The sequence below is a fragment of the Vombatus ursinus genome, unplaced genomic scaffold, assembly GCF_900497805.2.
Source record: "Vombatus ursinus unplaced genomic scaffold, bare-nosed wombat genome assembly UNPS02015255.1, whole genome shotgun sequence".
NCBI classification, from domain to species: domain Eukaryota; kingdom Metazoa; phylum Chordata; class Mammalia; order Diprotodontia; family Vombatidae; genus Vombatus; species Vombatus ursinus.
The window spans coordinates 9,030,113-9,047,552 of record NW_020955033.1 but is presented as its reverse complement, the minus strand read 5'-3'; the positions used below and the strand labels follow the sequence as shown (position 1 = coordinate 9,047,552).

Sequence of the window (17,440 nt, the reverse complement as noted above, 5' to 3'; positions counted from 1 at the left end):
CATAATGAGCTGAAGAAGGAAATAGCCAACCACTCCAGTATCTTTGCCAAGAAAACCCCAAATGGGTTCACAAAGAGTGGGTCTTGACTGAGCAACATTCTCTACTATGGTTTTTCCTCAAATTTTGGTTGGCTATCATGCAATTGGTATTTTCCCTTTTTTATATCCCCAGCGCTTAGCACAATGCCTGATACACAGTAGGGGCTTAATAAATGCTTACTGAATACTTGAAGGAATGAGTGGGTGGCAAGAAGCCAAGGGGGAAAACGCCACATCGACTTTTCCAATATTTCCCATGTTTCCCTAGGCTGTCAGGACTGTGGAAGCCTCTCTTTCCAACTGGGTATAAGGACTCCCTCAAGATGAGGGTCCCTTTTGCCTTCAAATCGAAGTAATGACCTTCTTTCTTAGGAAACGCCCCCGCAGGCAGCCCCACAGAAGAGCCCCGGGCCTGGGGCTGCGGCCTTGGCGCATGCGCACGACCGCAGCCCGCCCCGCCCCTTTCTTCTTTGGCGCTAAAGATCTCTATGGGGAAACTTGACTGGGAGAGAAGCCCCGCCCCTCCCCTCATGCGAGCCAATCAGAGGGAGGCGCAGCAGCGCGCCAAGCTAGAAAGGGAGCGGCGTGGCTGGGCTGCTTCGTGCTCCGCCTTCTCTTTCTTGGTCTTCCGGGGAGTTCATCTCAAATTCTCTTTTCCCCTCCTTCCCTATCAGCCCTCCCCCCATCCCCAACCCCGGCGTGACGGAGGCGCTCGGAGAGATGCCCCGTGGCGGTAGCAGCAGCCGCCTCTGCCGCAGCGGCCGGAAGGTACGGTATGGGGGCGGGAGCAGGAGCGAGGGTCGCGCTCCAGCGGCGGGCGACGAACCTGCTGGGCCCGCTTCCAGCCAAGTGCTTACTCCCTCCTCCTCCCCTCGGTCATCCTCGCCCGCTGAGCCAGAGCTGGCTGTCAGTCAGGAGGCGGCCCCCTCCGCGTGGCCTGCTCTAGACTCTAGAGACTACCAGTCCCAGGCTGCCCCGCGGCGGGCGCTGCCCCTCCGGCTCCAGCCCTCCCATTGGCTCCGCCGGCTGGGGGGGCGGGAAGAACAGTTCTGCCCCGACCTGTTGCGTTTCATCTCCTGTGTCAGCCCTAGAACTGGGCCAGTGCGGGACTAAGACCCGAGGCGGGAGCATGTCGAGCCTTTTCCAGCCCTCCCCTGGAATTTCCCTGTCGCTTGGCAGTCCTTTCATTCATCCTTTATTCATCCTTCACAGTAGCTGTTCCAAAGCTTTACAATACTCATAGATCTAGAACTGGAAGGAACTAAAGACGTCAAAGTCCAAACCCCCTCGTTTTACAGAAGCCCGTAGACCCGCCGTTGCCAGAGTGTGATCCTGGGGTTCCCTGAGACCCTTTCAGGAGGTCTTCCAAGTTTTCATAATTCTAAGACGTTTTAATTTCAAGTAAAATACTAGTTGACCTAACCTGCATAAACAAAAGCTCTTTGGCATCTTCAATAATTTTCAAGTGTAAAGAGTTCCAGACTCAAGCGTGGCCTCTCCACGTGCACCCTGCACGCACACACGTGTGAATTCTTTTAGCTGGGGCTCCTGGGAGTCTCCAAAGAGAAATCCGAGTTCTATGCATTTCTCCACATCAGAGGTTTTCCCCAGGGATCCACAATTTCACCCCCACCCCCATCCCCATGGATAGATTCCAGAAGGGGTCAGAGAACTTGGAGTGGGAAAAAAAGTGTATATCCTCATTTTCACTAGCCTCTGACATTTAGCATTTCCTTCAATTTTTAAGAAACATTATTCTGTGAAGGGAGTCCATAGGCCCTATCAGACTGTCAAAGGGAAAAAAAAATAAAGAAAACCTCTTGTGTAAATAGGTCATTAAGCAAGAGTGGTCTATTAAAGTGGTGGTTTAAGATGACCAGTTTTGTAGATTGCATCCTAATTCTTTCAGTTATCTCATTCATCCTTCTTGGTGGTCGTTCTAAAGCTTTTCTGTTCATAGTTTTATAGATTTAGTTCAACAAAATGGGAGTTGAGCTGAGCCTTGAAAGGAGCCTAAAGGTGAAGATGAGTAAACAGAGCTTTCCAGGACGGGGACAGCCAGTGAAAAGCCATGGAGTTGGGGGATGGAGGGTCCTATGTACCAGGAACAGGAAGTGGGCCAGTGTTGCTGGATCTTGGAGTACATGGAGGGGACTAAAGTGTAAGAAAATTGGAAAGGTAGGAAGGGGCCTGTAAAATGAATAGGATGGATTAGATGATATGAGGTCCCTTCCAACTTTAAGTTTATAATCCTATGATTTTCGGCTGTCTGTAGGACAGCTCTACCACATTTTCCACTAAACTTAAAATAATTAAACTTAAATTTATCATGTCACTTCTGCCCTTTCCTTACCCTCTTCCAGGCTCTTTTTGCTGATTTCCCTACTTTTGTTGAGGGTATAACTGCCTTTTCCCCAGTCATCTGGGTTTGAAACCTTACCTTTTCACTTTTTTGCTGATTATACCCCCCTTCTTTCCATCCTAACAATCACAAATTGTGTGCATTTTTCCTTTCCCTTCCTCCCCTGCCCCCAACCCCAGTTTCAACTCAGATGACATCCCTGGATAATAGCTTCCAAACTAGTTTTCCTGTCTCCACTCTGTTCTATACTTTGCTATCCCATTGATATCTTCTACAACCATTTTAATCTTTTCAAGCCCATGTGGAACCCAGTTTCCTAGGATATAAAACTCAGACTTTAACCTGACATTCAAAGCCCCACCACAGTTTGGTCTTACCTTACCTTTCTAATATGTCTCCAATTATTCTCCTGATCAAACTACTCTATACCTTCATTACATTTCCTGTCTTTCCTTACCATATTCTTTCCATCCAGAATATTTTTTTTTTTTGGGTGAGGCAGTTGGGGTTAAGTGACTTGCCTAGGGTCACACAGCTAGTGTCATGTGTCTGAGGCTGCATTTGAACTAAGGTCCTCTTGACTCCAGAGCTGGTGCTCTATCCATTGTGCCACCTAGCTACCCTTAGAATATTCTTTTAGCTCTCTGTTGAGATCCTACCCATCCTTTGAGGCCCAGATCAGATTTCATTTGTTTCATGCCTTTATCAGGTCAGCCACCTTCTGAATTTCTATGGCACTCTTTGTTTATGCCATTTTCATTGGGTCATTGTCCCATGTTATCATTGTATTTGAGTTCTTTATGTACTCTATTGTAACTATGGCTCTTAACACGGTACCTTGTATGTAATTGGAGCTTAGTAAATAATTTTTGGATAAAAGAAAAGGAAACTTTTTGGGGGGAAATTGTAAGGTGTCATGGAAAAAATTTTGTAGTAAGAATCAAGAGACCTCAGTTTTAGTTTCAGTTGCTCTGTGACCTGGGTCAAATCACTTGATATTCCTGGGCTTCTGTGACTCAGTGTTAAAGAGGAGAGAGTTGGTAGGGGCCTAAAATAAGGTGGTGGAATAGGAAGTACAGAGAATAGGCTTAATCGGGGGGAATTATGAATGTAAATAATCACATTGTGAGTGTATGTACATTTGCTTATGCTCAACTAATACTTTTGATGGAATAATGGTTGTGAAAAAAGCTTTTTAAAATCTTTCTATTGTACAAATGCAAGGGATTATTTGGATGGGAAGGAAACTTTACATATTTTGTTCAGGGATTGAATCTGAACTTAGTTTTGGAATTGTTCATTGATGGCAATATATTAGGTTGTTGTCATCTTAATTGTTTTTATTGTAAACTTTATCAACAAAATCAATGAATGAAAGAATAAAGTAATGCATAAATGATAAATTCCGTGCTATTTGTAATTTTTCTGAAAAGAAAACAGCTTTATAAATTTTAACGAAATAATAATTGATTTATTTTTTCTGTGTCCCCTCCAATCTTTTTTTCTGCCTGTATGCTTCTTAGATTTCCTTGCTATTGTTTTATATATAGCAGTAGGCAATGTATATATTCTCATTTTATTGTCTTCTATTTGTAATACTTGTAACATATCATAGAATCCAAGCTAGAAGGAACCTTAAAAGTCACTTTTTTCAATATCCTCATTCTACAAATAAAGAAACAGATCTAGAGAGGCTCAGTAACTTATCTTATAGGTAGTAAGTGTTATAGCTGAGATGTAAATTTCAGTTCTCTCACTGCAAATTTACTTCTTCTATCCCACTGAGGGGTGTTGTGACTCTCCAGTGAGGTAATGGATGTAAAGCACTTTGAAAACCTTACAGAGCTATATAAATGCAAATTGTTGTTGTTATTATTATTCTTATTAACCTTCATTCACCAGACCTCTAGTCTGGTCATAACTTCATTTCTTGAGCTTACAGTAGCACTCCTGCTGAGCTCGAACAATGTTTATAGAGCAATTGTGGGTGTGCTGGTAAATGTTAATCAGTTGGGCTATCTAGCCACCTACACTTTTAAATTTAATCTGCATTAACACTTTTTTAAGTGGACAGTCAATAAAACAATAAATCAAACTCTGATTTGAGACCATTTTAATTTCTGAGGTATAAATGCTCACAATGAAATAGAAACCTATCTAAGCTGGCTTCCTCACCCTTCTTACCCTACCATATTAATTTTTCTTTGTATTCTTCATATTTTTATGGCACAATTATATTACATTGATTATATCAACATTTATGTGGTTATTTTTTTATATAAATTTTTTTTTTTTATTTTTAACATGTTTTTAAAGCTTTGGGTTACAAATTTTCTCCCTTCCCTCCCCACCCACCCTCATTGAAAAGGCAAGCATCTTGGGACAGGTTATAGATGTGGAGTCATGCAAAACACTTCCATAGTAGTCATGTTGTGAAAAACTAAGTATATTTCCCTTCATCCTATCCTACCCCCCATTTATTCTACTCACTCTTTTGACCCTGTCCCTCCTCAGAAGTGTTTGCTTCTGATTATCCCCTCCCCCAATCTGCCCTCCTCTCTATCAACCTCCTGCTCTCTTGTCCCCTTCCCCCTTATTTTCCTGTAGGGTAAGATAGATTTCCATACCCCATTGTGTATGTTATTCCCTCCTTAAACCAAATCCTATGAGAATAAGATTCACTCATTCCCTCTCACCTTCCCCCATTTCCTCTCCACTGTAAAAGCCTTTTCTTGTCTGTTTCATGTGAGATATTTTACCTCATTCTACTTCTCCCTTTCTCCTTTTCCCAGTATAATCCTCTCTCACCCCTTAATTTTATTTCCCAGATATCGCTCCTTCATCTTCAACTCACCCTGTGTCATCTATCTATCTATCTATCTATCTATCTATCTATCTATCTATCTATCTATCTATCTATCTATCTATACATCTATACATACATATAATTTTTTTCCCTCCCACTACCCTAATACTGACAAAGAATTCATGAGTTACAAATATCATCTTTCCCTGCAGGAATGTAAACAGTTCAACCTTAATAAGTCTCTTATGATTTCTCTTTCCTGTTTACCTCTTCCATATTTCACTTGAGTCTTGTATTTGAAGGTCAAATTTTCTATTCAGCCCTGGTCTTTTCCACAGGAATGCTTGAAAGTCCTCTATTTCATTGAATGACCATTTTTTACCCAGAAGGTTTATACTCAGTTTTGCTGGGTAGGTGATTCTAGGTTGTAGTCCTAACTCCTTTGCCCTCCAGAATATCATACTCCATGCCCTCCGGACCCTTAATGTAGAAGCTGCTACATCTTGTGTTATCCTGATTGTGTTTCCACAGTACTTGAATTGTTTCCTTCTGGCTGCTTGCAATATCTTCTCCTTGACCTGGGAATTCTGGAATTTGGCTGCAACATTCCTAGGAGTTTTCTTTTGGGGATCTCTTTCAGGGGGTGATTGGTGGATTCTTTCAATTTCTGTTTTGCCCTCTGGTTTTAAAATATCAGGGCAGTTTTCCTTGATAATTTCTTGAAAGATGATATCTGGGCTCTTTTTTTACTTTTATGGCTTTCAGATAGTCCAATAATTTTTAAGTTCTCTCTCCTGGATCTATTTTCCTGGTCAGTTGTTTTTCCAATGAGATATTTCACATTCTCTTCTATTTTTTCATTCCTTTGGATTAGTGTTACAGAGTCTTGATTTCTCAAATTGTCCCTAGTTTCCAATTTCTCCATTCTAATTTTTAAGGAAGTATTTTCTTCAGTAAGCTTTTGGATTTCCTTTTCCATTTGGCCAATTTTTCCTTTTAGGGCATTCTCCTCATTGGCTTTTTGGACCTCTTTTGCAATTTGGATTAGGCTATTTTTTAAGGTGTTATTTTCTTCAGTATTTGTTTGGGTCTCCTTTAACATCACTCTCAGTTTTTCCTCTCCTTCTCTTATTTGCTTCTCAAAATTCTTTTTGAGCTCTTCCATGGCCTGGTACCAATTCATATTTTTCTTGGATGCTTTGGATGTAGGAGCTTTGGCTTCCTTGTCTTCTTCTGGTTGTGTGTTTTGATCTTCTTTGTCACCAAAGTAAGATAATAAAGTCTGACTCTTTTCGTGCTGCTTGCTCGTGATCCTGGCCAATTACTTGAGTTATAAACTCTTTGTTAAGGTAGAGGTCTGTTTCCAGTGTGGAGAATGTACTGTCCCAAGCTTCAGGGGTTTTGTGCAGCTGTTTTCAGAGATATTTCTAGGGAATTTTTAGTTCTTCCAAGGTGCTATGATCAAGGGCGAGGTGTTTACTTCTTTCCTGGCCTGTGCTCTGGTCTGTGAGCACTCTTTTCTGTCTTGGAACTGTAAGGACGGTTTCCTCTCCACAGCCACTACAAACTCCACCATGCCAGCGCTCCTTCTCACCCCAGGACCACCACCTAGAACTGTGACCCAGATCAAAGCATGGGCATAGCAAGAGAATACTGCACCAGCAGAGAGATCCCTGCAATCCCCCTCTGATCAGCCACTTGATTTCCCCTCAGTTTGTGGGCCAGAAGCTCAGGAAGCAGCCTCAGCTCCAAGGAATGGGGCTGGGATCCTGCACTCCTGTCTCACTACTACAGTTACAGACTTTTCCCACTGACCTTCTAAGTTGTCTTTTGCTTTCGTGTGTTGAGAAGTCTGGAAACCACCACAGCTGCCAGCGATTCAGTCCTGTGAGGGCTGCTTCAGGGTCTCTGCGGCCTGCGTGCCCATGCCAAACTGCGCTCCTCTCCCAGCCCGGCGCAATATACCTTTCTGAACAACCATCCAGGCTGTCTTTGGTTGGAAATTTGTTTCACTTTGTCTTTTTTATGGGTTCTGCTGCTTTAGAATTTGTTTAGAGCCATTTTTTATAGGTATTTGGAGGAGTTTGGGGGAAAGCTCAAGCAAGTCACTGCTTTTACTCTGCCATCTTGGCTCTGCCCCCATGTGACTATTTTCTAATTGTAGGACATAGAGGTTGCTTGTTGTTATTACAAATAAAAGTTCTATGAATATTTTTATACCAGTAGGTCTTCCTTCCACCTTTTAGTAACATCTTTGTAAGATATCTATATCTATATCTACAAACATATGTCCATACGTAACAAAAATGTATATATGTAGTTATACATACATGCATACACACGTTTGTGTAAATACAAGCACACATACATATACACAGACACACATATGTTAGTGGGATTCCTCATCCCCACCCCCACTTAAGGATCTTGCTTCAGACTACACTGAAAAAAAAAAAAGAGGTATTTTACAAAGAAGTCTCTATATTGTTTAATTCATTTTCTTTTTAAGGACTGGACCTATGATTTCACCAATGCAGGGAACTTCTGGTGTCAAAACTTCTTCTATCCATTGGCAGGCAGCTCATCTGGAACTTAGTCTTAGGGAGTCACCTGGAGCATTAAGAAGTTAAATTACTGGCCTTTGGATAGGTAGCTATCACAGGAAGGATTTGAATCCATGTCTTTCTAGACCATGTGAGATAATGTAATTTTAATTTCTTCTCCTCTCATATTACTCAAACATATTACTCCATTGTCTCTTCCTTCACTTCTGTCTTGGATGAATAGGTGGCCATACTCTTTGTCAAGATGAACCCTACTACATGTATCCTTGATCTACTCCCCTCTGGTCTTCTCTAGCAGGTTGCCTTTTCTATCATTCTTCCTTTCTTTTCTTTCTGATCCTGAGTCTCCATATCTAGTGGGTCCTTCCCTACCACCTGCAAACACAGCCAAGTCTCCCCTATACTTTATAAACCCTCTCTTTTGATCCTACATCCTCACTAAGTATTATTCTATGCCCCTCATCCTCCTCCTTTAAACTCCTTGAGAAAGACTTCTCAAGACTTTCTGCATGCCTCTACTCTCATCTTCCAAATTTTCTACTGTCTGGCTTCTGACCTTATCATTCAACTGAGACTGCCATTTCCCAGAGTTAGCAGTGATCCTTGTTAATGAATTTACAGCAGAAGAGAGGCAGTATATTGTAGTTTATAGGGTGCTAACTGCTCCTTCTCAGTCTCCTTTGCCTTGATCTTCACCCAGGGCACTGGCACTCATTCCATATAACCACTTCATTGCCAAATCTTGTCATTTCTACCTTCACAACATCTCTAATATATGGTCTAAGCAAGAGGTGATGAGGGCCTGAATTAGAATTAGATACTCACATGGCCACCATTTCTAATTCAGGCCCTCATCACCTCTTGCTTAGACTATTCAAATAGCTTTATAACTGACCACCCACCCTCAAATCTCTCCTCACTCCAACCCATTCCCTGTCCAGATTTCAATGATTTTCCTTAGAGCTCAGGTCTGGCCATGTCACTCCCCCCTCAGTAAACTCCTGTATCTTTGCAGTGTAAATTGTGTGCTTGTTGCCACACAGTTTTGTTCACATAGAATTTTGTTTTTCAAAAATATTATTTGTCAATTTTATCAATGTTACTTTAGTCTGAATTCCTTAGTAAGAAGTTTGAACTATTTTCAAGTGATTATGAACAGTTTCTCTTTATCAAAAAGCAGCATGGTATAGTAAATCAAGGATTCACCTAGGAGTCAGAAATAAATGGTGTTATCGAATATTTCTATAGGTTTTTAAGTTTTGCAAAGCACTTCATATACATCATCTCATATGATCTAGGAAGATATGGATTCAGATCTTCCCTATGATAGCTGCCTGACCATAGGCCAGTCATTTAATTTCGTAATGTTCCAGGTGACTCTCTAAGACTAAGTTCCAGATGATCTGCTGATGAGTTAGAGGAATTTTTACAGCATAAGTTCTCTATTCTGGTGAAAATCATAGGTCTAGTCCAAAGAATACAGACAACACTTTGAAGAGTTCTTTATATCCTTTGATGGTTTATCTGTTGGGGAATGAGGGTTATTCTTGCAAACTTGTGGTAATTTCTTCTAGATTTTGTAAGTTACCCAAATGGAAAGAGACTAGAGCTAGATAGATAGACCTGGGTGTCGTCTGCATAGAGATTACAATTGAACCCAGAGGAGCTGATGAAATAAAGTGAGATGGTTTAGAGAAAGTTCCCCAGCCCTGGTATAGAGGGAGAAGAGGGCCCAAGACAGAGCTTTAGGGATTACCCAGCTACTGGGTATGATGTGGATGAAGATCCAGCCCAGGAGAGTGAGAAGGAACAGGCATGCAGGTAGAAGAACCAGGAGAGAGCAGTGTCATGAAAACTTAGAGAGGAAAATGGATCCAGGAGAAGAAGGTTATTAAGAAATTGAAAGCAATCTTTCACATGGTTTTTAATAGTTTCTTTTCCACCTTCTTGCAATTGCTTCTTTTGGCAAGCTCTGCTAGTTTGATGGTTACCTAAGGACTAGAAATCTGGAGATAACAGAGCATTCCCTTGATCAAGGCTTTATTTCTCTAAAGCAAGTCTACTCAAGATTTGCATCAGAGTTTAGATGTTGTTACTACATTGAAAGCCTCTTAGAGGGCAGAGTACAATCTCTTTAGCCTCATTGTTGTGTAAAAGTTATTTCACAGATTAAAACTCATTGATGACTGTAGTCCTTCCTAACAACTACCCTTCTAGGAAGATTTGAACTTGGGCTATCTACATCTCTCCTTCTTAGGCTTTTCTCCTTTTGCTCAGCAAACGAATTAGTGATTTTAGAGAACTTGGTAACCATGAAAGGTTTTTATGACATTTTTAGGGAATGCTGGTGGCCACTGACTTCAGATTGCTTTTCCTGTAAGTGGACCCTTAATTCCCGAAGCAACTTGCCCCACCACAGTAGAAGTAAAGGTTCCATTGGGATGTGTCTCCTCTTCCCCCCTGTAGTGCTAGATACCAGCTGTGTACAGATCAGCCACAGACTGACTATGGGAATCTGTAGGGATGATTTCTCTAGTTAAGTCCTTTGTAATTAGAGAGGTGTACTTGCCCTTCTGATGAGGAACCATCAAACTTCTTTGTGTTAAGTAAGTAAAAAGAATGTTTCACTGGCTTTTCTTCCTTTGCAATTCAAAGGACTTGGAACTATCTTAAATGCACCTGATGCTTTTTTATTTTTATTTTTTCTCAAATCTGAGAGTAAATGCAGAGTTCTGCACCCCTAGTCCCTCCCCTGTCCTGAGAAGGGAAGGAGGTTAATTTTTCTCATCTCTTCTTTGGGACCAAACTTCATCGTTGTAATTATATAGGATTCAGTTTTTTTTACCCCCTTCGTTTGAAGGAAGCCAAGCATTCTAGACATGGAGGGCATCCAGTGAAAAGATGCAGGGTCAGGATTATTGACATCAGTTATATTATTTTCATGCTTGTACAACTATCTCTCTCCCCATCAGTCCCTGTACTTGGCTGCTTTGTAGTCTACATACTCATTCTTTCCTGTGGCATTGTAATATTCTATTACTTTTATGTACTGTAATATGTTTTAAGCATTCTACTGGTAAAGGACATTTGTTTTGTTTCTACCTCTTTGTTATCACAAAAATTACCCCTTAAAATATTCTGAGATATTATCTATCTGTATATAGGTAAACATATACATACACACACACATATATATACATATATATGTGTTTTTTTTGTAGTCTGGTGCTTTAAAAAAGTCTTTCATTTTAGCTTGAGGCTTTTTAAGTGCTTTGATATTCCATGTCATTTGTATTCTAGGTGACAAGTAAAAAGATTTAATATTTTCATTGTTTGGCTCATACAGACCCTGTTCTAAGCCTAGAATGAATCCTTCTCTTTCTTCAAGGCCTGGTTCAGGGCACCACTTCTTCCCATTTTGTTTGTGTCTTCCAAGTTTATGGATTCCTTAATTATTCGTAGTCCTTTTACCTGTTGAATTGTTTTACCTTTGGTCTTTTATAAGCCACATTATCCTATTACTGTAGGCTCAGACTTTGATTTTTTCTTTGCTCTGCTAAATACAGTAAACAGCATATAGCAGAGCTAAACTTTGAAAATCGTGGGCTCTGTGAGGAAAGGGGTTAGCCTCATCTCTAGGCCTTGAATTCTTCCATTTACTTTATCACCATGATCATTGTAGGAAACACCTATATAGTGCCTGCTATGTTTCAGGTACTTTGTTAAATACTTTACAGTTAGTATCTCATTTTGTCCTCATAACAACCCTGGGAAGTAGGTGCAGTTATTCACCTGATTTTGCAGATGAAGACACTGAGGCAAATGGGTGAAGTGACTTGTTCAGGTCAGACAGCTATTGTCTAAAGGTTAATTTGATCTCAGGCTTTTCTGACTCCAGGCTCTTGCTTGGTGCACTATGGCGCCACCTAGCTGCCACTTCTGTGCAGGATTGTCTAGGCATTTTACTATTTCCTTAAAGGATATTTTTCTTATTCTGACTTTAATGTGATAATCCTAGGAAATTACAAGATCGTGCAGACTGAATTTACCACCAATTTATGCTGTGGCATCATAATAATAATAGCACCTTGCTGCTGCCCGGTAATCCTTTCATTCCACTTTTATTGCCTTTCACATTCCTAATAATCAATCAGCAAGCATATATTAATTGCTTTCTCTGTGCCAGGCACTGTTCTAAGTGCTTTGGATACAAAGACAAAAATGGAACAGCTCCTGCCTTAGGCTGGTGGTGGTGTAGTGGACAGATGAGCCTCGAGGTAGGGAGATTTGAGTTCATAGCCTGCCTTAGACACTTACTACCTGTGTGGTACTAGATAAGTCACTAAACCTCTGTCTTCCTCAGTTTCTTCATCTGTAAAATAGTAATAGTAACAGCACTTACCTCCCAGAAATGTTGTGAGGATCAAATGATATAATAATTGTGAAGTGCTTAGTATGGTGCTTGTCACATAGTAGGTGCTATAGAGATACTCCTTTCTCTCCTTCCCAGTTCCCTTCAAACTTACATACTATTGAGGATACAGAGTATGCATATACAAGTTCTCTGTGCATCCGCATTGCCTTCTTTATACTATTGTCCTCTTGCCGCCCATCAGGATTGTTTTTCTTGTGTTCTCAAAATTCCATTCTTAACAATTTCCTATTTAATCGTGGCTGATTTCCACCAGGGGCTCTTACCTGTTCATTCTCTGAACCTTTTAAAACCACTGTAACCAGGAGTTCTTGAACTGTGTGCTAACAGAGTGCAGGCAGGTCCTTATAGGTCTTACCAAGCTAGAAAGTCTTCAAGTATGGGCTTAACTACAGCCTAGGAAATTTCAATGAATCATGACCAGAAATTTGGCTCATATTTGATGAAAAAAGTTTTTTTGGCCACAGCAGTTCATGAATTTGATCATTAAGGTGTAGAGGGATGGTAGTGAAATCACAGACTTTTTGAAAGTGTTCAGGTGTTGAATATATTCATGTCTCCTCGAGAGAAGTATGAAAAAAAATCAGTTGACAGTTAAACTTCGTAGAGGGAACACAAAACTTAATGCAGCAGATGCTAAAAACAAAAACCTATATTCTACGCTAGGACTAATCATGGAAGGAAGTGGGATGAGAGAAGTATAGGAAAATGGAAGAACAGAGGGAAGTTGGGAAATAAGTACCGAGTTGATCAGTCAGAGTCAGTCAACATTAAATTTCTGCTTTGTGCTGATGCTTGTGCTAAGCCATGAGGATATGAAGAAAGGCTTAAGACAGTCCTTGCCTTCAAGCAGCTCACTGTCTAATGGGGGAAGATGATGCCCAGAAGCTCAAAAGGGGGCAGGGGTAGAAGGTTACCCAGTGGAAGGGGGCCTGATGAAATCCTGCTGCTGAGAAGGGAGATGATCTGAGGAGGTGAGAGTTTCAGAGTTTATTTGATTTTGAAGAATTACGAGTTTCTAGAGATTGTGAAGTCCAAGAAAGTAGCCACATGAGAAATGATGATGGCCTGGCTACCAAACTGAACATCAGGGCCTGATTTAGAATCCTGGCTTTGCTCCTTGTTGCCCATATGACCTAAAATGTGGGCTCTAGAACTGAATATCATATTCCAGATATGGTTCCCCTCTGGGCCAAGTTTTTCCCATTTATGAAATTAGGTAGAAGATTTCTTCTACTTTGATACTGTGATCCTCCTGAAAGTCAGGGATAGGACGAAAGAGCTACTAGGTGTCTTGGGGAAAGAAAGGAAAAAGGGGATGATAGTGAGAGGAAGAACAGGTTCAGAGGCTTTTATTTGGTCTGTAGTTGTCAGTGTAAGTTATGCTTCCTTTTCAAATGGTTTTAACTGCTGATTGGCCGTAGAGAGATCCTAGCATAGAGTTTCCTTAACTCTGTCTTAGTGGAGTTTAGTTTTGCCGGTGAGAACACATTCTAACTATCTGTATTGACACAGATCTTGAATTGGAAGGGACCTTAGAGGCCGTGTAGTCTAGTCTATACTTGTTTAAGCATCACCATTACACCATCGGTAACATGTGATCATGCAATCTTCATTGGAAGACTTCTGGTGAGAAGGAGACATTAAATAGTAGATTTCATGTCTCGCAAAATGCCTGTTATGAATATATCCAGCAGGGGGAGTATGTACTCCTATTTTGGATTTAGGAAGGTGAGAAGAGTTGAGGAGGTTCTGTGTAGAATAAATCATAAAATAACTCTCTTGAAGTTTACACTTGTGGTTTAATCCCAGTTTATATCTTTTTAAATTTTTGAAAAAGTGTATGTGCCCTCCTCCCTTCTTTGCAGAGGCTGAGGACTGTGGGTGTGGAATATTAAATATGCTGTCACCTTTGACTATGTATTTGGTTTTGCTGCATAGCTTTTCCTCTTAAAATCTTTATTAACAAAGCAAGACTTATGGGATAGGGGATGGATATATTCAGAAATGAAGGTGACAAAAGATAACTTTGAAAAGTATATAGGACTTGCAAAGGGTCCTTGTTTGTCCTCTCTTCAGTAGCTAAAATAATCTTGATTCCTTACACAATCTTACTCTAGTCTGCTTTTTCAGAATTGTTTTGCATTATTTCCATGTCTACATTTGAATCTCTTAGAATCCAAGATTGATGCAGAGGTAGTATTAACCGGGCTTGGTAAATGGCTGAATAAAATTCCCAGTCTGGAGCCATTGGCAGAAATAATGATTTCAATCAATTAACAAGCATTTATTTAATGTTTACTATGAGGCAAGTTCTGTGCAAAGCAATGAGGATACCAAGAAAGGCAAAAGTAGTCTGTTACCTTAAGGAGCCTATTTTCTTATGGAGGGAGACAACATGTAAACAAATAGGTACATACAAGATAAGTACAGAACAGATGGAAGGTGATCTTTTAGAGGAAGGCTTGAGGAAGGAAAGGCCTCCTGCAACATGTGTTTGAGCTGAATTTTGAGCCACTGGAGTTTATCGAGTATGAGAGTGATATGCCAAATGACTGGCAGCTCTGTGTAGGATAGACTGTAGACTTCAGTTAAGGAGACTGATTAAAAGACTTTTATAATAGTCCAGGTGAGAGATTCTTCTCCAGGCTGTACCCTGGACTTCATTTAAGGAGGGTGCCCAGGACAGCCATCACTCTTTCTTTTCCAGGCTGCCATCCAGAGTTCTTCTACCGTGCCTCCCTCTCCCCCTCCCTCCTACTGGGTACTTCTTTCTTCTTCTCCCTTCTCTTCTTTTCCTCTGCCCTTTTCCATTTCATTTTATGTATTATATTCTCCCAATAAAACATAAGCTCCTTAAGGACAGACACTATCTTTCTATTTGTATTTCTGCCGGTGCTTAGCATAGTGCCTGGCACATAATAAATGCTTGTTGAGTGACTGACTGAACTAAGGTAGTGGCTGCACAAATGGAGATCAGAGGGCACATAGGAAAGTTGTTGTGAAAGTAGAAATGACAAGATTTGGCAACGGATGGGATATATGGGGTGTGAGTGAGGAGGTGAGGATGACACTAAAGGTGTGAACCTGAGAGAATCGTGTTACCCACAACAACAGTAGGAAATTTCAAAAGATGGCACAGTTTTTGGGAAAAATATGCCTAGTTTTGGACTTGTTGAGTTTGACGTGCCATTGAGACCTTTAGATAAGAGGTGACCTATAGGCGTTTGAAGGTTTGTGTCTACAGCTTAAAACGTTAGAGATAAAGATTGAGGAGTCAACTGGATGATAAGATTGAGGAGTCAACTGGATGATAACCGAAGTCCTGAGAGAACATGAGTTTGCCAAGAGAATTGAGAGAAGAGAAAACAACCAAATAGAAGAACAGATGAATAAAATATTTGTTAAGTACTTTCTGTGTGCCAGCCAATGTGCTAAGCATTAGGGATACAGATAGAAAAGCAAGAGATTGCTTGTTCACAAGGAGCTAGCATTCTGATTGAGGGAAACAGCACACACAGGTTGGATGTAAGTAGATAGAGAAATCTATTTGATCTGAAATCTAATCCGATCCTTGGGGTTCAGCTTCGGAGAAGATGGCAATGTCTGGGAGGGCCAATGGCAGGCCAGATGATAAGGCCTGGTGGTCCTGCAGTAATTTCCTGGAGAACTTATTCCTGTGAGAACTTATTTTCTTAGGGAGGTGCAGTACCATCAGACCACTCTGCTCCCCGTGGCCCAGCAGAGGCCAATCCCACTGCCTGAGTTTAAGGAACAAGATCACCAAATTGCTGTTGTTGCCCTCTGTACCATCTGTTAACAGTCAACATCACTGTCATGGTTAGCAGGCTTGGGTGGATGTAGTAAATGAGGAGGAGACAGTAGGTTCGGAGGAGCCCACTGGTGGTGGGAGCAACATTAGGAATGCAGATATAGGAGCATGGTCCAGACCAAATCCAGAACATGGGAATCTCCTCACTTAAGATCATGAGGAAGATGAGGAACTTGAGAGAGAAGCAGAGGAGGGGTAAGAGAAGAAGGAGAGTCCAGTGTTTCTGAAATCAAGAAAGAACAGATCATGCAGAAAAAGAGGGTGGCAAATGCTGTCAAGAGGTCAAGGAGAATGAGAAGTTTTTGTTGTTCAGTTGTTTCAGTTATATCTGACTCTTCATGACCCCATTTGGGGTTTTCTTGGCAAATATAACTGAAGTGGTTTGCCATTTCCTCCTCCAGTTCATTTTACAGATGAGTAACTGAGGCAAACAGGGTTAAGTGACTTTCCCAGGTCACACATCTACTAAGAGTCTGAGGTAGGATATGCACTCATGAAGATGATGAATCTTTCTGACTCCAGACCTAGCACTCTATCTACTACACCACTAGGCTGCTCTAATGAGAAGTTTAGGCCTTCAGACTTTTTTGGTTGGGAGGTCATTGGTGGGCTTTTGACAAAGCAGTTTCAGTAGAATGGTGGTGCCAGATTGCAGTGGGCTGTTGGGGGCCACTGATTAGTGAGGACGTACTTAGCACAATGGCTGGCACATAGTAACCATTAAATAAATGCTTGTTGACTTGAATTGGGAACATCAGACATAGATAACTTTTTCCAGAAGTTGGACATTGAAGAGGAATAGAGATATGGGACAGTTCCTGGGTGGAGTAAAATGGTCAAGGGGAGACTGTTTTACGATTTTTTGTTTTTGTTTTTTGCTTTTTGGTGAGGCAGTCGTGGTTAAGTGACTTGTCCAGGGTCACACAGCTAGGAAGTATCAAGTGTCTGTGGCTGGATTTGAACTCAAGTCCTTCTGACTCTAAGGCCAGAGCTCTATCCACTGAGCCACCTAGCTGCCCCTTAAGGCTGTTTAGGATTGAAGAGATTGAGCATATTGATTGGTAGAGAGGAAGGAGACGAGATGAATGCTGGAGTAAGGTCCTGAACAAGCCAGGAAGGAAAGGGATTTCCCTTAGCAAGGAGTTGGCATAGTTCTTGTACTGACCCTGGAAGAAGGAAGAAAAGAATTGGCGATGATGATGATGAGAATTTTTTTGAGAATTGGAGAAAAGTTGAAGCAGTTCCTATCTGCCCTCAGCATTCACAATGACTTTGGAGGCTGTCATTTCCTGTATAAGTAAGTAAGTAAGTAAGTAAGAGTGTGTGTGTGTGTGTGTGTGTGTGTGTGTGTGTGTGTGTGTGTGTGTGTGTGTGTGTGGAGAGAGATTAGAAGCATGTGTAGGGG

The 17,440-nt window shown here is 41.1% G+C and overlaps 1 protein-coding gene across 4 annotated transcripts in view; it reads left to right on the top strand.

Annotated features, from left to right (window-relative positions):
* The first annotated feature begins 716 nt into the window (after positions 1-716).
* LOC114031900 (DNA repair-scaffolding protein-like) overlaps positions 717-17,440 on the top strand; it is a 556,996-nt gene continuing 540,272 nt past the window's right edge. For all 4 annotated transcript variants that reach the window (XM_027847097.1, XM_027847098.1, XM_027847099.1 and 1 more), the window contains exon 1: positions 717-807. In XM_027847097.1, the coding sequence (XP_027702898.1) occupies positions 760-807 (48 nt within the window). In that variant the 5' untranslated portion in view covers positions 717-759. The remainder of the gene's footprint in view (positions 808-17,440) is intronic.